At 40.2% G+C, this 23,564-nt stretch overlaps 1 protein-coding gene across 6 annotated transcripts in view; it reads right to left on the bottom strand.

Moving 5' to 3' along the window:
* The window catches only part of MAP4K4 (mitogen-activated protein kinase kinase kinase kinase 4), a 208,123-nt gene that overhangs the window by 15,715 nt on the left and 168,844 nt on the right, over positions 1-23,564 (bottom strand). The window contains exons 13-26 of one of the 6 annotated variants that reach the window (XM_019529543.1): positions 21,812-21,898; positions 20,944-21,156; positions 18,010-18,171; positions 16,113-16,343; positions 15,063-15,169; positions 14,094-14,245; positions 12,232-12,329; positions 11,944-11,952; positions 11,068-11,243; positions 10,312-10,432; positions 9,035-9,226; positions 6,326-6,443; positions 5,911-6,081; positions 2,779-2,922 (exon numbers count right to left, since the gene is read on the bottom strand). In XM_019529543.1, the coding sequence (XP_019385088.1) occupies positions 2,779-2,922; positions 5,911-6,081; positions 6,326-6,443; positions 9,035-9,226; positions 10,312-10,432; positions 11,068-11,243; positions 11,944-11,952; positions 12,232-12,329; positions 14,094-14,245; positions 15,063-15,169; positions 16,113-16,343; positions 18,010-18,171; positions 20,944-21,156; positions 21,812-21,898 (1,981 nt within the window). The remainder of the gene's footprint in view (positions 1-2,778; positions 2,923-5,910; positions 6,082-6,325; positions 6,444-9,034; positions 9,227-10,311; positions 10,433-11,067; positions 11,244-11,943; positions 11,953-12,231; positions 12,330-14,093; positions 14,246-15,062; positions 15,170-16,112; positions 16,344-18,009; positions 18,172-20,943; positions 21,157-21,811; positions 21,899-23,564) is intronic. The other 5 variants (XM_019529544.1, XM_019529546.1, XM_019529547.1 and 2 more) reach the window with 5 other exon arrangements.

The following is a 23,564-nucleotide window of genomic DNA, read 5'->3' as shown; positions in this document are numbered from 1 at the left end:
TGAGCCGCTACGCTGCATATGGTTTTGACTTCCTCTTCACTCCCACAGCTGAACTGTGGCTTTCTTTCCCATTTCCAATCATTCCTGCTTCTTCATCAGCCATAAATGCTTAGCAAACATCACCAAAAGGGGTACTAAACAATTCACCCAGAATCCCTGTCACTCCCTCTCTCAGACTGTTACATAAAATTAGTGTGACTCCACCCAACATGAGGTGAAGCTAGACCAGACTGCCTTGCACCTCACTGTATATAATTATCTGGAGCATCCCAGGACTCATGACAAGAACACTTGGTTACAGTCATGAGTTAGGGCTAATTAGCACATGGATCCTTTCAGGTGGGGAGGAAGGGGGTATCTGGAGTACACACAAATACTGAGCGGTGCTGAGCTATGGGTTTCAAATGCTGTTAACAATGATGGAGCCCAGCCCAATTAACTATGTGGTATCACCAGCCTTTGGCTTTGGATTAATATCATGCATAATTTGTACTATGTGTAAGTAGGTGCCAAAGTACTCAAAAGTGTTTATGGAGTACCTGTGCTAAAGCTTGTAGCAGTTTTAAAAAAGGTAACATGCATCAATTCTGTTTGAAGTCTACAGATACTATAGGCAACTGCTACAGCCATGTTTATTTTCAAGGCCATTGTTCTGAAATTTGCCCCTCACTTCCATGTGCTCAGGAAGACCAGGTGTCAAATAGTAAGGAGAAAGGGAAGGAGCTGGCAGGGGAAAAAGCTGGGAGAGCAAAGGGGAAACCTGACACCCCAGATTTATTTTCCCTGCTGTAGCAGTGGGAAGGGTAAAAATTCAAGGCAAATCTCCAATAATTCTACACCTGGAAAGTTATAATGGATCTATAGGTTTTCCATGTATAGAATCTAATTTCAATGGGGGGATCACCTTATAAATCAGGGTCATCTTCTATTTAAGTAAATATGGTAAATGTAAGATGCCTAATGTGCCTTTAAACAAACCCCAAAGCCCAGAGAAACCATTACATGACTGAATGGATTAAGCCATGTGTTTGGGGAAGTTTGGTTAAATCTTAACTTTCCTATTTACTTACAGAATAGAAAGAAAGAAAAAGCCTCTAAACGGAACTGGTGGGTTAGGAGGTAAAGCATAATAAGAAGGCTCCTTTAGTATAAACAGAAGTGTTGCCCACCTAAAATCCCATCATGAGCCTGCCTTTCAGTGGCTACAAGCTCCCCCTTCCTCATGGACACTAGCATCCTCCCATAAAACCCAGGATATCGGGCAGTTCTTAGAGCATAAAACAGCTAAGGATCAGACAGTTTTTTACGGGTTAATGTAGCGTGTCTCAATAAAGGAAGCAATATTTTTGAAGGAAAGAAAGAAACCGGATGTGTTGGGTTGTTTGGACCGTGACTGACGCAACTATAAATAAAGCTGAAAGAATTTCACGCTAGTTTTAACCGCAGGCTCTCCCCATCCACGTGAGATACATTGCAAAATACTGGACACTACAAATGCTGAATGAGATGATATTTTTGTTTGAGACTTGTTATTCTGTTATTTGTATTAAATCATTCACCGGGGAACTTGGAGTTTCTAGAGTGCATCGCTGATGTCTAACCTAAAAACAGTTTGTTTGAGGGATTTTTTTTCCCCCCCCCCCAAAGTCCCAGATATTTTTTGTTTGCTTGTTTTAAACACACTCCAGGCTAAGTAAAATTTAAATAAAAGTCATGAAAATATTACAATGAAAATATTACAAGTTTTTAAAAAAAACGGAAACAGTCCCACACTTGACTATATTGGCATGAACACGGTACTTTGAGTAATGAGCACACACACACAAGTTTACACAACTTGTCTGCATGCATGTACCATTAGGTCCAGCAGATGGACTCACAACAGCTCCAGTGAGTACTGCAGACCCTACTGAGATTCTCCTTTTGCTCAAATTGTAGAGGCATAACACATCCAGAGCAGGAGGATCCAAATTGTATCCTTACTTCCCCCAGTGGCTAAAAAATATAGCCCAGTGACCACTGTGGGAAACCCTGGATCAGCCATGTTTTTTTACTATACCCTAAATAGGCAGTGGAGCAAAAGGGCAAGTTCCTAGTACAGGTCTGAGACAGCACCTCCAATGCACCAAATCAATGAAGCATCCCTTTCAAATATCTCTTTGGAAATGAGAAGCCTAAATTGCAAACAACTGGGCATCCCTTTCTCCTCAGCTTTGGTGCCACTTCCTATCTTTACTTTGAAATATATTTCCTGTTCTACTGCTCTTGGCACAAGTGACAATGTATGTAGTAGAATCAAAGAATCATAGAAGTTAGGGCTGGTAAGGGCGTCAAGAGGTCATCTAGTCCAATCCTCAGCTCAAGATGAGGATAAAAAAAAATCAACAACCTCTTTAGGTAGCCTTTTTCAAGGATTACTTTTAACCAAAGTAAATCATGTTTTAGTTAAAAGAATTCTGGTTTAAACTATAACTACGAGAGAGAAAGAGAATGTCATTATTACAACTGCATTCAACTTGGTTACTTTACCGATGCTCTCCCAAACAACAAAAATAAGTAAGACGACATTTCCTCATTTTATCCTTCAAAAAACTTTATGCTGCAGCACTCGTATCCCTCAAGCCATACAACTGGGGAGTTTTTGCACCAAAAATGGAGTACTGCAGAAATGAAGATGCAACATGGGACACAGGACACGGGAACTGACTTCAATGGTGCAGACAAGCACTTTCCCACACCACGGGCAGTATGAAAACAATGTATTGAAAAGAGCTTTACCAGATATTGTCACCAAGACGTTCAGCCCTTCCAGTACATCCATCTGCTGGAATCTTCTTCGATTGATTAGTGGATAAACTTTCCCTTGACCACTTCGGTCTAGCAGCATCAGACCACTCTCAGTACCCACTAACAAATTAACTCCTAGGTTAAAAAAAACAAAAACAAAACAAGAAGTGCCAAATTAGAAGCAAGTTTTCCAGTTACAATGATGAATTGAAGATGTACCTTTTCAGAATAATAATTTTTTTTTTAGGCTTACAAAAACACCATTGATTGCACCTGCCCACTGCATAGAGAACTGGAATGCTAGAAGTCCTCCCACTCACTGGCATAGTTGGGTGCAACTATATATTTGCTCCCACTATGTTAATTAGAGACCAGTGTGTAAGATGAAGCTTTCTGGAGCAGGGTTTAACCTCCTTTCCAGCAGCTGGGTCTGGCTGTTATGCAGAATTTACTAGAAAAAGAATCAATTTTCCCATTTTCTTTTAAGACTTTTCTAAAGCATTAAAAAAAAGAATTCTCTCTCTTCTTTCAAGTTCTATATATAAAAGGTTTCAGCTATAACACTAATTCAATTTCATAGGACTTCAGAAGAATTTCTACAGAACCTTATTTAATTTTTATGCTAGTCTGTTGATCTAATCCCCGTCTAGTTTTATTGGAACAGGTGTTTTCAGTGGTGTACCGTCCTCCACCTCAACAGTCCTCCCTCTCCCACTCACCATGTGTGTAGCAGGAGTCTGGTAAATGATTCAGTTCATGCCAGCCATAAGAAACAGTTTTTACTATGTACTGTCTGAAGACGTTAAACAGGTAGTTGAAATATAGCACAAGGGGAGAAGAACCAAACCAAATTTGTAACTCGCTTTACTAGACTTTCAAGTTACATTAAACTTATTATTCTTAAAAGGAATTAAAAAGCTGAAATAAAGGAACCCCCACAGCAATATAATTAAGACTACTGAGAGTGGGAAGCCCTTGCTATCACCCAAGTTAATCTCTGGTGCAATTATACAGATACCAGAGGAATTACACCACCAAATTATTTTTTTGTATATCTTAATCTGAATACTATTAATAAAGTAGATCAGCTTTAGCTACACAGAGGACACTGACAAGCTACATCTATGACAATATTGAAACAAAGGGGTAATTAGCTGAAAGCAGGGCAAATTTGCACCTTGCAGACCAACTAAATCAAGAGATGAATAGCATGAGCTTTCATGAACCTGATCTTACTTCATCAGATGCATTTCTAACATCAGATTATGTGAGTGTAGACTCATGAAAGCTCATCTTTGATACAGTTATTCTATAAGGTACAAATCTACCTTAACTAATATCTACCCGAAACATATCAGGGCAACATTTTAAGATGATCTTGAAGCCTTACACTAAAACTCACCTTGTTCTTCTGAATTTCTGTCTATCAATATTCAGTTACATTCTTAATATTATCTAATGTCCTAACCATAGTGCAGCAATATCAAACTAGCAGAGAAAGTGTTGAATGCATGTTCTTCTAATCAGAAATACAGGATGAAATGAAGAAAACCCTAATTCATCTGTGATTTTGGTGGGAGTTACACTTTTGCTAAAGTAGATTGTGTGCAACAAGCCCACAAAAACTAAAACACATTTACAGTCATTCTCCTCCTTTTAAATGCCATAAGCTTAGAATCCTTTTCCATGTCTTTTTATTAGTTTTACTCATTGTAGAGATCGACAAAGGTGACTCTTCTTCCCCCGGCAGCTTGGTAGTTTTAACAAACAAATGTACAAGCTCTTAAAAGCGCTTAAGAGTGATACTCTTTTGTATTTAGCAACTGAACTTGTACTTCTTGGATTAAATATTATCAGCATTTGACCGCCTCTTCAAGTTTCCAATAGAATCTTCCAAAGTGAATGCTATTTCATTCCAAATAGGAAAGAATAAATTAAGACTCTTTTACGGGAGGCATCCCTGCAAGAGGGACATAGGTTCAAAGCAGGGATAAATAGATACAAGTCCATAAGGGTAAAATATGCTCTTTATGCTCCAGAATGAATTTGACCCTAAATGTTTAACACAAAAGTTGGTTACAACTGGAAGGCATGGACAAGATTTGCTCCCACACTTAAAATCAACATAACAGATGCACAGATAACTTGAATGATGGGCTAGGCTCTACTGGAAAAGAAACTTGGCCTGACAAAGGGAATCTGAAAACAAATACATGTCATGTTAGGGGCATATCAGCATAGGCAGGCTCTGCCCTAGTCCTTCACTGCCATAAGACAGAGCGGTTGAGGTTAATGTAAAACTAGCCTATAGGAACGCAGAGCTGTGACCACAAATGGCACACACTCCATCTTCCACACCTCACTACACCGAGGAAAACCAGGATGCACAAGAAAATCTGCCTGCAGGTCTACGCTGGTCAAGTAGTGTTTTTACTTTTGGAACTCCTCCCCAGGTGACTTCAAAATGCTATGTAAACCAAGAGGAGATGATAAACAGAATAACTGAGCCCTTTGATTTGTTAGACAGAACTCTGAGGGGCAAAATTAGGCACATATAATGCCTTGCTTGAAACTTTATTAATTTAATCAGGCCAATGAACAGGGCAAAGACTACCATCAGAACGCAAAAGTTGCAGCTGAAAATTCTGAAAAAGAGAATCCCCTTCAGCTAACAATTTTTAACAATGCAACTAGGAGAAGAAAACTGAACAGGGAGAACTTAAACACAGAACAAATGTACTCTAAGCAACAACACCAAAAAAGACCCAAATTATGGGAACATCAGACTGAGCCGTGATTTGCATGTAGCTATGTTGAAATACCTGATACATCCTTGTTTCCATTTCCCTAAAGTTATTCAGAACATTCTTAAGCCCATTTTATGGTACTAAGTTCACAATGGTACACTCCAAACTGCAAAACTGTTGTTTTCATGCCCACCAGGAATAGCAAGACAACCACCAGCCATTCCCTGTTGCCCTGTTCTACAGCTGATGTAAAAGCTAGTTAATTTCTGCATGCAGATACTTTTCTCACTTATGCACTTATGTGATAATAAAAAATTCAGTCAATGATATCAAGACAAAAAAGGGGAATGAAGGAAGGGACAGAGGTGTACATTACCCCATAAGGCAGCACACAAGATCTCAGAATTGAATCTCTTCTTGTACTTGCGAATCTCTGGAGTGTCGCTCTGTGGTCGTGTATTGGTGGGGTTCACGTTGACAACTGACCCTTTCCTGGTGGGATCTTGCCTTATTGCTTCTGACCTCATTGCTTCACTAGAAAACCCCACTGAAAAGAATTACATATAATGTTACCTCCCAGGTGCCAAATATTTACTCTGTATATTAAACAACCCAGAACTGTAACTGATAAGAAGTCTCTCTTCTCTAAGAAATGTAAATGGAAAAAGGAAATAAACTATACAATCCATCACAAATCAAGTAACAAGCATAGCAGGGACACTCTTATACACTTTAATGAGCCACTTCAGTCATTCTACTCCTTGTAAGTTGTCTTTCTGCATTTTACTTACCCACAGAAGTCACAGTTGTCCCACTAGATGGAGAAATCTGTAGTAATCTGGGGTCTATAAAAGGTGTAAAGGAGGAGGAAGATTTGTGTTTCTGGAGCGTGTTACTAGCGGACTGAGTCTGCAATGTAAATTTTCAATTTGTTAATATAAATGACAATAAAAACCAAAGATTATAACAAACATTTTACAGTCACTGTGCAGCAGCACCATTTCTCCTTCTGAAACCCTTTATTCCCCCAACCTTCATACTTCCTATAAACACACTCTGCAGGCACCACGTCTTAATATATGTACATTTTACATATTACCTGAAAAATGTAGTTAGTATATCTTCATCCCTATACAGCTCAAATTCTGAAGGATAAGTTTTAGGAATGGTGATTAAGGCAGGAAAATAAGGAGATTTCTGTCTCTTCTTCTCTTTTTTTCCCCATCAGCTGAACACATAAGTACCCTAAGAACTAGAAACTAGTACTACTACATTCCATATTTTAAGTTTTTTATCTGTCTGTCACCTACTCATTATACACTATTTTTGTTTGGTATGCATCTCCTAAACTGAACTGGTTTAATGAGTCATGGAATTTGATCTCTTGGGGTTCAAGCAACAAAATCTGAATAATCTGGGATCAGGCATCCACTTCTGATTGATTACATGTCAATGTCCGGTCCTGTGTGTCAATTCTCGGGGTTTTTTTGTTTTTTGTTTTTTAAACCTGAGCCTCTTGCCAGAAAGCTGCAGCAGGTTCTTCCACCATTACTTCATAAAGCAAATATTAAACCTGTATCAAACAAGGGGCTCATTAGTGTAAGAGGTGTAGTAAACACTGATATGAAGTTATGAACATGTAGTTGACTTTAAAAAATGCTGGTGTTTTATTTAGTTCTATAGACTAAACATGAAAACCACAAAGAAAGGAAAAAGACGACTGAAACAATGAACTGTTAAAAAGTATAAATGGAATGACTCTTAAGAACTCCTTGCCAGTTTAGTGAGCTAGGTATTACAGTGAAAACACTGCACATTAAAGCAGAATGGGACAAGTTAAAAAAAAAAGGGGGAATGTGAGGGGCACGTGTACACGTGTGTGTGCATGCGCACACACAGCATAAACTGCTGTGATTGAAGGAAATAAATCTCTAGTCAGTTTCTTTTTTGCCACTACAAATGTGATCCCTGTCTTTCACCTCTGCCTTTCTACTTTCTGTATCAACTGTTTCACCACTTTTCTGCAAAAGTTAAAGTATTTTCAACAATATTACTAATAATGCCACCACCACCAGCAAAAGCAGCTACTATAATTTCAATATCAATGCTCTTTGAGCCAAGTTGAATGAACTCTGGTTACTTGTTGGTTAGAACAGAGATGAACGAGTATGCCTTTGAAACAATGAGTTTACATCTACGTAGATGTACTTGAAAGATCAAGGACTATTGAAGTGTATCTAAAAATTACACAAGCATTCTGTTCACTGAAATGCTGCGTGGAAGGGGCAGAGGGAAGGAAGGGGGAATGAATATTTGCTCTCTCACCATTAAATACATTCCACAAACTTTCTTAATCCCATCTTGAAATGTACACATTAAGTTGCTATATTAAGTACAAAGAAACCTGATGCCAATGCACTGTCATGTTTACTTTAAATTTCATTTGCATTTAGAAAAGAGATAGCAGGTCACTGCACCTTTACAGAGTCTGGCTAAGACCACAACGTACTTCTTTGCAAGTATGAATTGGTTCTCCCTAAATGTCAGGCCAGAAACTTCAATCTGAAAACTAGGTAAGGTTCTCTCCTTCCCACCTATTGCCACTAATGACCACGTAGGAAAATTTACACATGCGTATCTAAATAACCTTTAAAAAAACTACATGGTTACAAGGGATCAGCCATCTCACTGGGATTCTGTGAAAAACTGTTCACGTACAAGAAAGCAGCTCGCCCCCTTTTAGCTCTGGAGAGCCAATAGAGATTAAAAGATATCAACATTCAGCAGCAGGGCAATTTGCAGACAGGACTCCAAAGAATCACGCTACATATGTGAGGAATAAGCCAATGTCACTTGTATATTGTCATTTTTCAGACCTGAACTACACTTTAAAGCCAAAAGAGCTCCTATAGGTCATTCCAAACCACCAACACCCTGGACACTAGAAATTTCCTGAAGAGCATCTGAAATCGTCACTAAGCCCAGGTGGCAATTCTGAAAAGTAAAGTCCCTCTGTAAAGCTAGAAAACAGCTTCTTTATCCAGTGCTGCAAGTTTCTACAAGCAAGTCCCCTAGTTATCTGCTTAATTTTTAAGATTAAATCAAGCCAAAATTACCAGGTTTTATTTTATTTTTTGAAAAAGCAGATTCTTTAAAATTAGCCTGCTCCCAGAATATAACAAAATAAAAATAGAAAGTTAAATAAGTTAAATAAAACACTGATCTGACAAATATAGTAAATCAGGTTTAGTTTAAACAAAAGCCATGCAATTAATGACTTGCTACAGAAAGCAAAAATAGTAAACTGGCAAGGTTGGAGTAAATCTGATCTAGCGTTAAGAATTTCTCATACAGAACTGAAATGTGTTATTTTGGAGGGGTGGGAAAAAGGTGACAGAAAAGAGCAAGGGGAAAGACTGGCTGGAGTTCCTTTGCAAACTAGCTATTAGGCAACACTGGTATAACCCTAAGAAAGCAGCCAGCTGTGGTGCAAGACATACCTCATTAGTAGTTAGCTTGTCCTGGGGTGTCTGTGGGGACATGGTGGGTGTCGGCTGGCTGGAGGATGGGGAGGAGGAAGTGGAGGAAGTGGAGGAGGAATGGCTTTGCTGTAAGAGATCTGGCAAGAGGTGAATGCGACCGGCAAAGCCATTGCTCTCATGATGGCTGGCACGCTTTGTGTCAACTGTATTCTGTAGAAAAAACAGGCACACTTGTCTTGCTCAAGTGCTGCTTAAAGGCCTAAATCCCTAACAACGTAATCTATTCTTCCTTCTCTTGCTTTTTATTTTTTTTAATGAATCGATACATCATGCGTTGATGCCTGGGTAAGGTCTGCAGAGCTGCAAGAACTCAGCAAGCACTGCCTCTGGCCAGCAGAATTTGGCCTTTCACTTTTTATGATACCCTGGCAAGGTCAGTTCCTTTCCCAGAAGGTAACTGTGCTGTTAAGTTTTCTCCTAGAGCACGGGCAAGATTTCTGGCTTTTTTTCCCCTATCATTTTATTTAATTCTAGTTTGAATCATGTTCAGATGAGAACCTGAAGTATCTAGTGAATGCCCTCAGCTAGCTATTTAAAACAATAAGAACGAAATCTTAATTAGCAAACATAGGGCTCAATTAAGAAATGACACAGTTGTAAAATCCATGAATGTGATTACGGAGGAAGTCCTAGGAGCGAACATATTCATTACAGAGGAATTTGTTTAATATACAGGGAAGCATCATCCTCACAGTACAAATAACTCAATAAATTGAAGGAAACAAACCCACCTAGATCTGTGCATATGCATTGCCTTATGACCTGTGGCTATCCCTTTCCATCCCCCATCATCAATAATTTTCTACCTTGCTTTTTGCTGTTGCTTTTTTCAAGGAGTATCTTCTCAAGTGAGGGATTAAAAATTAAAGACCTGAACACACTTTCTGCCTCCATTCCCCCCTTCCCCTTTATTTCCAAAACTAAAGTCTCCTGCTCTGAATGCTTACTTCACACACCTGCAGCAGCTTTTCTATCATTTTCTGACACAGACTTTGAAGTACTCAGTATGGTGCTGTAATAAGTGTAATTGCAGAACATGCAAAATAGTAGCAACAAGGGGTGGAGGATGCTCTTTTTTCTGCATGCATCCACAATATCTGCTCATCCAAAATAAGCTACCTGTGTCTGGATAACACAAACAACAAATATAAGGTGGAAACAGAGTGGGTGAATGAGCAGGCAGGTTAATGATCACAGAAGTGGTGCAAAATTGCACAGGGAAGGGAAGACAATACCTGTCGAACGATCAAAGTACCCTCCTTGGAAGGAGTCATGGCAGGTTCACTCTCCACATCATCATGAACAATCATGGTTTTCACTGACTCTGTCTCACCATTGCTCAAGTTTAGAGTTGACCTATTTATCAAGCAACAGATAATCTGGATAAGATAATGCCACAGCAGTTCAGTTTAATATGCAAGTCACCGTGTACCTGTATCCAATTCACGTCATACTTCAGTTGTGTCCAAAGTAAAATATTTACTGAACTATGAAGAAGGAAGGCAAGAAGTAACAGAATTGGTAAATGAAGCTCTCCCTGTTTTACAGAAAATGCAAGGGAGGGAGGGAGGGAGGGAGAGGACACAACACTCTAGTTTGATCTTTAGAAACGCAAGAAAAATGGCATTCACATATAAAAATAGCTTTGCTTAAAGAGCTTAAGGGGAAGAGCCAAAGTCCCATTTTCAGTAATGACTTTAGCTCTTACTGACATTCAGCAAGGATTTTCGTGACTTAGCACTTTCGTGACCTCTGAAAATGAGACCTGTACACTTTTGAAAATATTACCCAATACATTTTGGAAATGTGAACACAAAGGGAATGCTAATGATGGATTCCAGAACACTGTGTTGATACAAGCAGAATTAAACGCATCACTCAAACAACCAAACTCCACTCCTCCTCTGCCTCCCTGCCCCTCCCCCCCAACCTCAGACAGAGGGGGCACACAGATACGAAAAAGAAAAATAACATGGCACAAAACAACTAACACTGCTCTGGCATCCTCTGGCCCAGAAGTAGATTCATCTGCTCCCTCCTGTTCCATGTCATCATCTTCCTCATCTGTCGTCCCAGACTCCTCACTGGATGATGAGTAGTCTGTTACCTTATGCGGGGGTCGCACATCTTCAACTGCTCGCAGTTCCTTTGCCAATGCAGTTAAATCCTAACCAGAGTGCAATGAAGACATGAAAGGCACAGGTTAAAGGGCAGATTAGAACGGGGAAGCATCAGCTTGACAGGAGCAGAGTTGTAAGACCTAAATTGTTTGGACTTAAAGTTCTGCTGCTGGGCTTCTATCATTCTCTGCAACATGTCAGTTTACTCGTTACTTTGTAAGTTCATTGGCAGGTTAAACACCAAGGCATTTGGATTAGGAAGATGGGCACATCAGATATCTGTATCACTGTGAATTGCATTTTGAATCCAAATGCTCTGACTGTTGACTCCTTGGCTGCTCTCTTCAGTTCACACAAGGAATGTCAATTTGCAAACCACACACTAAATAGGTTCTTCAGTGTGACGGTTCCTTTTTTTCCACCCAGTTTTCTGCAATTTGACAGGATATGGTACATAAAACATTTGGGCACCAGAGTTGCAAAGCACCTTGAACTAACTGAGTTGTCTTGTATAAAATATGTTGTATAATTTATAGTTTATAAACTCTTGGCAGGGGAATTATCAGGTTCAAGGGCAGGTCTAATTGGGGCATTTGAATGCATTGCAACATAAAGCAGAATAAATCAGATATTTTTAAAGACAGAACGAAACACTGTGATCATTTACTTTGACCTCATAGGGTTAAACAATGACCAGGTACTCCAGATACCCTGGAAATTTTCTAAACGCAATGATTAAGTGCTTACCACTTCTCCCTAGCACAGCAATGGTCAAGCAGGTCAAACGATTCATCATTAATTCAGAGTGCACAGGATTGAGAGCATGGTCGGAGAGAAGGAAGAGAAGATAATAAAATAAGTACAAAAGGCAAAGGGAAAAAATGTAACCACCAAGCTGAAACACAAATTCACTACCAATCCAGTTATTGTTAAAACAGGGTCACGGTATGTTGTCAACGGCCTTTGCCTACTAACATCAAATGAAAAATCTGGAAATGCTACCGAGGTAAATAATAGAAGGTAGGCTTAACTTACAGCAGGCTTGGGGGGTCTGAAGACTTCCTTCTTCTCTTCTGTTTTTTTGGCTGCATTCTCATGACGCTGAGATGGAGAGCCTTCAGATTTGGATGACGCTGCATATCAAGACAAAAAAAGCAAGAATAAAGAGCAGTAAGGTCTGTGGCAAAAAGAGGCCAAAGGCTTTGAAACACTGGGGATCTAAGCCACTGATGGCCATCCACCAATTAACATGGACCAGTACCACCTTGTCCATGTACGCTAGTGGAAGGATCTGCAAGTGGAGTTAACTTTTACAGCCCCACAGAAGCCAGTGGAGTTATCACAATTTACACCAACTAAGGATTTAGTTCTAACACCTTGCACCTCTTGAGCTACACATTGGTTTGCATGGGTAGATGTAAACCAGGGCAAGCACACACACTGAATCCAGTCTGGAATCCAAGCCCATAATCTCATTGCCAGCTCAGCTCAGTAGTTTATATGGGTTAATAGCAGTGGGGCATTGCAGGGTTAAAGCTATTTCACTATGAGATGTCCTTCCACTCCAATCCCCCTACAAAATGCTTTACACATTACAACTGTATATGCTGTAACACAGGGGATGAAAACCCATCCAAGCTGTGGGCCAGAACAACCTGGCTCATGTGGGTCAGGGCTCAGTGACTGAAGGCTTTTGCCCACATCCATGCTCAGCCAAGCAGCTGTGCCTGTACCACAACTGATGGGAGGGGAGAGATTGAGAGAAGTGAAGAGGCATGGGCACAGCTCCAAATCACTCAGCCTCAGTGAAGCTCCTCACTGCCCAGCCCCAGCATAGGTGAAGACCCTGCTGCTGGAATGTCAACAAAGCCCTCCGGAGCCATGGGTCATATGTTGCCAACACCTACTCCAAAATTAAGCAGCAACAGAAGCATCCTGAGCAACTGAAATTTAATAAAGTTGCTTTTTCTTTTCTTTTATGGCATGAGTGGAGATGATTGTGGTAACTACAGGAAACCCTCGCTATTCGCAGGTTCACCATTCAGTTTCAAATATTTGCGAATGCTGAACCCGCATCTTAAATACACTTACAGGAGCTCCTTGGGAGCTCCACACTTGCCACTGCTGGGCTCCTGCCGCTGCCAGGCTCCCACCACCACCAGCACAGCCATGTCCCCACCCCAACCACCGGGGGCACTGCATTCATGATGTTCATGAACACAGTACCGTATTCGTGGATTTCGCCATTCATGGGGATCTCAAGAACCTATCACCCATGAATGGCGAGGGTTGTCTGTACTACTCCAAAGTATAGTTTTATGGATTCATCATTCTCTATTAAAAAAATAAAAACCTCACACACTAGAGACCTTTTCAGTTTTACCTTACTTTCCACCCCATGCCCAACCCAGCAGTACGTTGCTATCCTTGCATTTAACTCAAGGAGATGTGCAGAAGTAGAATAACTAAAAAGTCAACAAATCTGGATCTGAAAGAGAAGTCTGTCTTCATGCCCACCTAAGGCACCAGAATACAATGGTAGCCAACACACTCACACAAAGGTAGAAAAAAGCCAACAAATTATAGGCAAAAAAGTACTGGATAATTAGTCAAATATTTTAACACTGTCAAATACAACTGTAACTGAATATGAATCTTAATGAGACTGCCTCCCTCCCAACCCCTCCATGAGTTATTAAAAGGGAAGCAACTGGCAGAGAATCAGAACTTGCTGATCTTTGATCACTTATGTTTAAAATTCCTTTCAAATAAATATTTATTGCTCTTTATTATTATGAACTGCCACACAATCCAAATGTAGGTATATATATATTAAGTCTGGATAGATCGGGGGTTGTGGGGGAGGAAGAAAATAAATAAATAAAATGCAGCCTTACATCTCATTCGGAACCGTTCACCAGAGCCACTCTGCGATCCCGGATGGGAACCTGGCTGAGAGCCAGAGTTGCTTGAACCTGAAGAGCTGCCACTGCCTGGTCTTGGTACAAGCTTCTCAACCCTTTCCCATAGCAGACGAGGCTCTATATTGCTGTTTGGGGTGGGGAGCAAGGGGAAAGGGAAAGGGGCAGGCAGAGGAAAAGAATGTTCTTACCAACTTTAATTTCAGATTTTCCATTTCAACCTTAAAAATCAAGTGCTGTTACTTACCAGAATTTTGTTAACAATTGATCAGAAAGAGTTTAAATCTTTGCATTTAGGTTTTTAATACAATTCATGACATGAATAACAGCTGTACTGACTATCTTCATACCACAGGAGCTAGTCATAATCATTATTATCGGAAAAATATCAACAATGCTTAGCTCTTCTGCTAGGTGGCAACACACTGACATCGGAGAGCTGTAAAATGATCATGACCCAAGCAAACACCTAGAACTGCACATATTGCAACCCCAGCACAATCATATTGATAAGCATCCTTGATTGTGAGGAATTGTCAATAATGATGATGAACGCTAGTGCAATGCAAGGGATTCAAATCATAGCAGGGAGCATGCCATTTGACAATAAACGCTTGCATAAATTCCCCCCACCCCTTTTTTTTGCTGCTTTCTTTTCTTTTTTTAAATGGTTTTTTAAACATATTTTGAAATTGCTGTGAGGGTTACTTAGACAGCTGCTTCAAAGACTGAAAGGGAAAAAATAAATTCAGTTGGGGTTTACTGAAATACTTGGTGCCAAGGAATCTCAACATTAACTGGCACAAAAAACCCTCATACACTTTCTTCCTTCCCTCACATCCAGCAGATAATACCAGTGGCTTTCTGCCTGTAAAGGAAAGTGTGGCTTCTGACTGTTGTTTCTCTATGACATAGGAGAGGTGGAAAGATCCTGAACTTACGAACCTTGTGGAATTCCTTTGACCTGCTTGGTTATTTTGCTGACCACTGCCCTGCAGTGGAGAATCTCGACGGGACAGGACAGGAGACCTAGATGTTGTTCTTACAGGTACCTTAGCGGAGGAAAAAAAAATCATTAATTACAGGAAGAAGACAAGGGAAGGGCAACTATTAAGCCTCGCCTGGTAGAGGACAAGTTTTAAGATTTGAAAATTGCTACTGTTCTAAGTTGAAGTTTATGTCATTGACTCCTCCACCCCCAACCCCACTCCTACATTACCCATAAAATGAAGAATCTTAGCTGGGCTGCTGTTAGGATATTAAGGAAAACTGAACATTTAGTCTAAGTACTTAAATAGCTACCACACAAGATGCGCACAACCAGCAACCCATCCCACCAACCCCTCCAGGACTATGGAGACATTTTAAAAGAATATGGCATTTTGACTGAAGCAAGGGAGGCACAAAGCAATTTGCTGAAACAGCATGAGAATAAGGAGGATAAGCTCAAGGGAACCAAACAAATGGCTGGTAATGGATTAGCAGGAGGCAAAGACTGGTGGGGGGCAACAGCATATTCAGAAGCAGCAAATCCCAGGTTGAAGGGGAAAAAAAAAAAATATATATATATATATATTCAATGTTTCCTTTTTTGTTCAGCTCCATCTCAATTTAAAGATAAGTTCTTAATTTGCAGTTTGGTTCGCCAAACAGAGGAAGAAGAAAATTAACTTTAAGCTGTAAATTAAAGCTCAGGGATATTGTAAATTATTTCCTGAATATGGTAATGATTTATTATCTTTGCATAATAAATTGTCTCTCTTCAAGAGCTATGGCTTATAAATATAAGCCAATTTTATCAGAGGTTGCAAAATTTCCTTCTATCATGTTATCACTGGCTAACTGACTGGTTAACTTCTCCCTTCTAAAACACTGTTCCCCATGCTGGCACTGGCTCTACGGGGCTGATTCTTCCAGTGCCAACACTACCGCATTCTTCAAAAGAAAAAATTAAAAAAAAAAAAAAAAGGAAACATCTGTCTTTCTACTCCTTACCCTTGGAGGCACCTCGTCACTGTCTGATCTAGCCCAAGCCTTTTGGGTGGGGTCAGGTACCTCCGATTTAGAGTCAGAACTCTGATTTAGCACTTCACTGCGTGAAGGTGGATATGGGTCCTGAGAACGAAGATGGTGATGTGCAAATTTGGGAGAAGGGTCACTGAAGGAATGGGATCGCGAGACAGGGGAAACATTGTTCTTGAGAGATGCCAGATGGGACCACTGTACCTTACAAGAAAACAAAACATAAAACATTCAAATGCCTCCGTAGAACCTACTTTCCAATTGACACAGAATAAAGGCAGGCAGTGGGGACGGGGGCAGAGACAACTTGGTTATGGCATTAGGCAAGCGTGAGGTGGAATTAATGCACTTAAAAGCACGGCAAGCACCCAGAGAACATAACAGACTGAAAATACAGTATGTATGCATTTTTGCGAGAAAGGCTCTCCAAACACACTACTCTCCAAAAACACATATGCTTCTACCCCAGAAAGAAACAAAAATAAGATGGTCACTATGCACTTGACCCAAAGCCCACCAAAGTACTGGGACTCTTCTTCCATTTGTTTTGATGGATCTTGTGCAAGCCTCACAGGAGCACGAATTGGAAGGACAATTTGAAGTAATATCAAATCGAAGAAATACTGCCTAATGTGTGACCCAAAGATGATCTATTGATTAAGGAATTAATTATAATGCATAACTTTTGAAGGACAATTGTACAGCAAAAGCCTTTATTCCTTTATAGTCATGACTATATATATATAAAAAATGCATATTCTACATGTGTTATATATGTACCATATACTGCACATGTACACATATATACACACAAACTACACGCACAAATTATGGAGACAACAGTGACTCCATAGTTAAAGCTACATTTGGATTTCTAGTGTAAGACTTATATTGACTCCCAAGACCACCCTCTTTTTAATTATGTGGAGTAAGTCATTTACTTGAAAATTTCTTTTTTGTAATAAGATAGAAGTAAAAAAAAATTTAAAAAAAAATGAGGTAAAGCCACAACTCCAGTATGTTTTTTTTTCACCAACAAAATAGACTTAGCAGTTGACGAGAGTTTTAGGAAGGGGAGGGCTCTCTTTGTTTGAATATGTATATAATTACTACATTTTTTAATGCACCAACGCTCAATTCTTCTTAGCAGAAGTTGAAAGCAAGATTTTAGACGTAATCAGCATAGACCGCATATAGTATCAAACATGAGTATAGTGTTCTCAGAGAATGCTAGAAATTTAAATTCAAGCCAGGAAGGCAGGAGTGAAAGGTGACTTTTTGTCCCAATTACTCCCCCTCTCCCTTCTGTTCAGATGCTGCTGTTGCCAAAAAGTGTTACAAAGCCTATTCACAACAAGATAACCAGGGAAAGTTTTAGCCACACCACTCATGAATTTTATCAACTTATCAAAAGGAGAAAAACCCCATGTTTTTCAACCACAATATTCTTGTGCACGGAAATTGTGCATTATGCTTCATAAGTGTATTTAAATAGTTCATTTTAATTCTGTATTTATAGCTGTTTGTAAGTTGTAGCCTGTAATCTCTTTTTATGTATAGTTACGGAGTATAGGATCAAATGTTTTAGAGGTTCGTTACGTATTAATACAACCATGACAATGAGGTGTTCATGCATCCAGTTAGCTTTGCTACCAGAACCTAGAAGTCCAGCTCAGCTATTTCCTTCTTGCACATTACCTCTAAAATGAGTCTCATACACACAAGCAGCGAATCTGTAGAATAAGTCATCCTTCATAGTCTCATGAAGCATAACTGGGGCTTACGTGCCAAGATTTGCAATCCTAAAATGAAGTAAATCTATTCAAAGGTACAGATTTCTTGCAACCCCACCAACATTTCCAGTTTTTACCTGGGGTTCCATTGGCCTTTGCAGGGCAGGCTGAACAGGTTCTGAGTTCCCATTGGAAAAAGACTCTGATCTTGAAGGCACTGGTGGCTCCAACACTTTGCCCGTCTGTTTAGACTGTGCTTCTGGGGACCCCTGATTAGGTTTTCTAAATCTATCCTCCACCTAAACCAAGCAGAAAGCAGGCATGATCACCAAGGTGAAGTACTTTAGGAATATAAAAGCTGTTACACCACTTTTTCTTCAGATAAAGTAATTAACTGGTCTAGACTGGAAGATTTTTTTTCTGCAGTTGTCATCAGTTTGTCGCTGCTCATCCAGCAATAAAGTCGAAGTAAATCAACACTAGACCGTAACAAAAAAGGGAAGGATATCAAGACAGTATGAAGAGTTAAAATATGCAGGAGGTTCCTTAACACTTCACTGCTTGGTTCCTATCAAAGCTTTCTTGCACTGAGAAATGTAGCTTTCTTCTCTCCACTCCTAGGTTATCCTCAAAGATGGAGGAGATTCTCCAGGTTTAGGATGAACCCATGTGCCTAAAATATGAAGATGGTCTTATAGATTTCTTCCTTATGATCTATGATGGTACAAGATGATTCGCTTTTTATGGCAGCATTAAATGACAAAGGCAAATTCATTTTACCTGTCTGTCAAGCTCCCATTGCTATTTAAGCTTTCCTGAGTAGTCTGAAAATCGAGATCCCAAACATTAGTATTTTCTCTTCATAATAATGATTGGATATAATGGGGGACCTGGGGGGGCAAGGGCACTAATGTACGCAACTGGCAGCTCAGAGGCTGCAAGTTCGAGGACACAGCAGAAGTACTCACGGTGCAGCCCTGTCAGATTCCAACGAATCTGCAAATTCTGCTAAATACCTTATCACACATGGACACGAAAAAGGAAGGAAAGGACGGGATATATGCAGAGAAGCATCTGCCAGGTCCACTGGTATTAAAATGTCTCCTGGAAGCAGGATTCAATGTTCTAAATATCACCATTTAAAAGGTTTTAATTCTGGAAAGAAAAAGGCTCTTTTGGTCACTTGACTGTCTACACAAGAATCATGTTAGGCTTGTACTCCCCTCCAGTATTCCAGATCCAGCTCTGGGATAAGATAAGCTCCTTCTCCAGTATCCTTGTTTAGCAGAAACCCTGGAAATGGTGTGCACTCCCTCTTTGGACTTTCTGGAGTGAGAACCAAACCAACCTCGGCTTGATCATGTTTTCGATCATGAACTTACAGGTACTTCTGCCACCCACAGTAAATATAGAGAGTTTCTATGGCAAACAAAGAAAGTCAATACCTTACACAGTCGCTCCTAAGAGGATCTTACTACAGATGGCACCCCTCTTTGCCTTCAGCTTACTCCATTTAGCCTGCTCAACCATAAAGGAAACGGAGTGGGAAAAAATGGAGAGAAAGGGCTGATTCAGGGTTAAAAGGCCTAAAGTTTTAAAGCCTTCAGGGATAAATAAGAAGAAAAGAGAGAAGACACTCTTGCTCCAAAACTAGCTTTAAAAGTCATAAGGCTAAGAGATAAGATGAGAACTCTTAATTGACAAATTCCCACCATGCTTTTCAGCAGTGTAGTACAAAGCTTTTGGAAATTAAAGAAAGGTTTGACCAAGCTGTACAGCTTTGCAGACAAGTATAACTGCCTCCAACATATGCTAAGGATAGGCAACGGCCAAATATTTTGCACTGGGGAGAGAACAAGATCCGGAAGCCCAGAATATGGGGAATCCACATACTACAGCATCTACGGAAAACTGAGTGAATTTGTCATCCTTATTCCTCTGGCAAAAAAAGTAATGCTTCAAAAGCAATTGATACTAATGATAAAAGGTATACTGAAGGCTATTATTATAGTTTGCAATGAACATTCCTGCTTGATAGCCCCAAAGGGATATTTATTCTCCTTATAAATGTATTCATCTGGGCCAGATGTTGCCATATGCAGAGCACCCATACTATAGTGACAAATACCATCAAAATTTAAACAGAAAGAACTCACACTGATTCCAATAAGATCTGTGAACATAAAGCACCTGCTAGGATATATATCAGTGGCATACACTGTCACAGAGGAAGACTTAATCTACTTTTGGACCGCAGAACTTATTCTCGTGAAGGGAAAGAACCAATGGGATTGGTAAAAGCAGTGGAAGCAGGTGCTATAAGTCTATGCACCTTAGCTCACCAACCTAAATCTGCCCCCCACATCCTTGAGCACCTCTGAAAACAAAGACCACCAACTGTGTCAAGGAGCTTTCCTGAAATGTAAATGCTGCTTTTATGAAAGGAGTAGGAAGGGGGGGGGGGGGGGAACATGTCTATATGAGAGTAGGAGAAACTACACTTTTGATTTAATTAACTTGACTATTTCCCATAGCTTCCCTTGGTGAGGATTCTTCTTTCATCCTTTGTTATAAGCCTCTGAACAATAGTAAGTTTCCCTTTTTGGGGCAATATAAGTCCTATTTTACAGTATTATCCAATGCCTAGTATTGATACTTTGGCTTACAAGTCCACTGAACACTTTTATAACACAACTAGCAAACTGCCCGTCAAGAATGATGGAGGTGCCCCTGGCTCCAAGAAACAGACCCAAGAACGGCCCCTGGCTCCAAGAGACTGGCCTCGCCCCCCGCTGCTCCATCCCCTCCATTATGGCAGTGCTCCAGTCCCCGCCATCCCCCTCTGCTTCCCCTCCAGCCTCTCAGTCCCAACTGTCATGGCGGCACTCCGCCATCGGTCTGTCTGTGTAGAGCACTCTGGCTGCCGAGACAGCCACTCGGCGTGCAAATAAAGCATTATGGACAGAGACAGACAGACAGACGAAGGCTTTTATAATATTAGAATTATTAAGATGCTGATTGCTAAAGATGAGGGAAACACAACAGGCTTAACATACAAGAGCAAGAATTACCTCACGTGCTCTTTCAGTAGGTTCATAATGGGCTTTTGGCTCAGGGGTATGATAGCTTTGTTTATTCCTTTCTTGCTGCTGCTGTTGTTGCTGCTGCTGTTGCTGCCGCCTATGATCATGTTGCAGTGACAGGAGATAGGCTTGCTCCTGCTGCAGCTGACGCTGGAGTCTCTCTGCTTGTCGATGCTCCTCCATTTCTCGCCATCTGTATTCCTTTGGGAAAACGTGTAAGGAATTCAAGTCATGACACTGAACTTGCGGAGGATATTCCCCTAACCAGCCCATTTTTTTTTTCTTTTTTTGTTAAAAGTTTTGTCTTGAGAACTAAGTTGGACCAAACAGGAAGCACATGCCGTTTAGGAACATTGCAAGTGTATTGCTAACCTTGTGATTGGAGAGCTACAGCAAAACCGAGTTTATTATAAAATGATTTAAACCGAATCCAGCATAAAGTTCAATAAGCAAGGATTTGGAACAACGCAAGGCCATTGTCTCGGGGTGGGGGAGTGATTTACCCATCACGTGCTTTTGATATGCAATGTAAGCACTCTAGTTCTTCACTGAATGCTGAGGTCTGTTCCAAAAAAATCAAGCACCAAACCAAAACGTTCAACTTTAACATAAATCTTCCTCCTCTTACTGCACAGGAAGCAGTGAGACCATACAGTACTTCTCATATATGCCTATCAACCCGCTATGCTAGCATAAATGGCTTTTTAATCAAGCTCCATTGTTCATACCGTTAGTGCAGCTGTGCCCAACTATGGGAAGCCTAGAACTGGCCAGGATAAACGAATCCTATAGCTACTGAACTGGCCAGGATAAATTAATCCTATAGCTACTGAACAAAACAGATACGGTGCGTTACCAGTAACATGGCCTGCTCCTGGAGCAGCTGCTGCTGAAGAATTTCCAAGTGCCGCTGCTCCTCTTCTAGCTGTCGCCTGATATACTCCTGTCACATAGAAATTACCCAGCAATAAATTTATTCACAAGGAATGCATCAGAACCATCTGAGTGGAGCACCATAAGCTATTTTTCCAGTCATCTTTAGATGATAAATTCACTTAGTGATTGATCAGTGCTTAGAGAGTAGTTTGGAAAACCCTGTCATCTAAACGTCCACGTTGGCTGATGTATCCCAGTTTGGACAACAGTGATTTTCAAGGACCGAGTCACTGATTGCTTATGTAGTTTGGAAATGGTTTGAAAAAAGAAACAAATGCATTTAAAAGTTTTGAAGGTTAAAATACAGCAAGCCTTACTCAACACAGCCAACACAAATTACATGCAAGTTTATTAAAAATTAGTTTGTTGCGCTGGTGTGATGAACTGTTAGCAACAACTAGACATCCAGGCTTAGTGCAGGCAGACCTTGTGCAAGCTACCCCACAGGGGGGCTCTGCCAAGTGCAGTTCAGACCTAACCTACAATCTCCACTCCTACCATAATCATAAGCCTATCCTGAACAGACACTTCCACATCTGCTGAACTATGCAATGGTTATGACACAAACAGACATCTACTACGAAACAGATATTAGACCAAACTGTCTCTGGTGATCTAGCCACATGTACACCTGTATCTCAAGAGGTCAAAAGCTAATATATTTACCCACTGCTTCATCTGGCCCCCCTATAACAGCTAACTATGAAGCACCATGTCCAAGCTGATAACATCCTATCATGCAATTAATGAAAGCATATAACATATGCATGCTCACACAAATACCACATCCACACATTTACACACGCGCGCGCACACACACTGACAGTGTATGCATAAAGTAATTAGTGATACAGTGATGGGAGCTATAAAGTTTAATGATAAACGGATGATGGACACTAGCTTAGCATAAACCTACACAAAAAGATTTGCCGGGGTAAGAAAAAAAAGAGGGACCATGTCAGTTTCACAGTGGTAGTCTGAAATATTTCCAGGCTCAACCCTGCTTTTCCTTAAGTTAATGGAAATTTCACAACTGATATCTTCTATCGGAAGAGTACTGGGCTCTTCATTTGGAATTAATCTTTACCTCCTTGCTAGCTACTATATACACAGTAATTATTACCCTGATTAAGTTTTATAAAGGATTTTTAAGCATGCAGAGTTCATGCATAAGTACCACTGCTGAGTATCTCACAATTTGAAAGACTTCTCTTCTCTACTTAAAATATTTAAAGAACACATTTACAGTACTTAAGATATTCTTAAATTCTTAATTGGCACATGTAATTGTAGGTGAATTCTTTCCAGCTAAAGAAAGTTACTGTGCAATTCAAAGTAATATAGTATTGAGTTTATTTCAAACAACCTGTTCAGTTTTGACAAACCCTCTGATGTAACTCATCCAAGGACTGCCAAAATAATTACATCCAATAAAGCAGATTCTCTCAGAGCTCTTCCTGACAGGAGCTGATCCTGCCAAAAACTACTGTTCCAGCAGGATGGATCAAAAACCAATTTTCTGTACTGACTCAGATGTTGCTACCTTACGTCAGTTTTATGTAAACCCTAGTACTATCTGAGTTTAGATCTTTTTTATGCACGTTTAAGAACTCACTTTTCCAAGCCAAATGAAGACCACTTGAACTTGCCATACGACTTCAAATTTTCCTTTC

This window comes from Crocodylus porosus, unplaced genomic scaffold (genome assembly GCF_001723895.1).
Source record: "Crocodylus porosus isolate Cpor-Errol unplaced genomic scaffold, CroPor_comp1, whole genome shotgun sequence".
In the NCBI taxonomy this organism is placed as follows: Eukaryota; Metazoa; Chordata; order Crocodylia; family Crocodylidae; genus Crocodylus; species Crocodylus porosus.
Note: the sequence above shows the minus strand (reverse complement) of the source record. Positions and strands in the feature narration are given on the sequence as shown.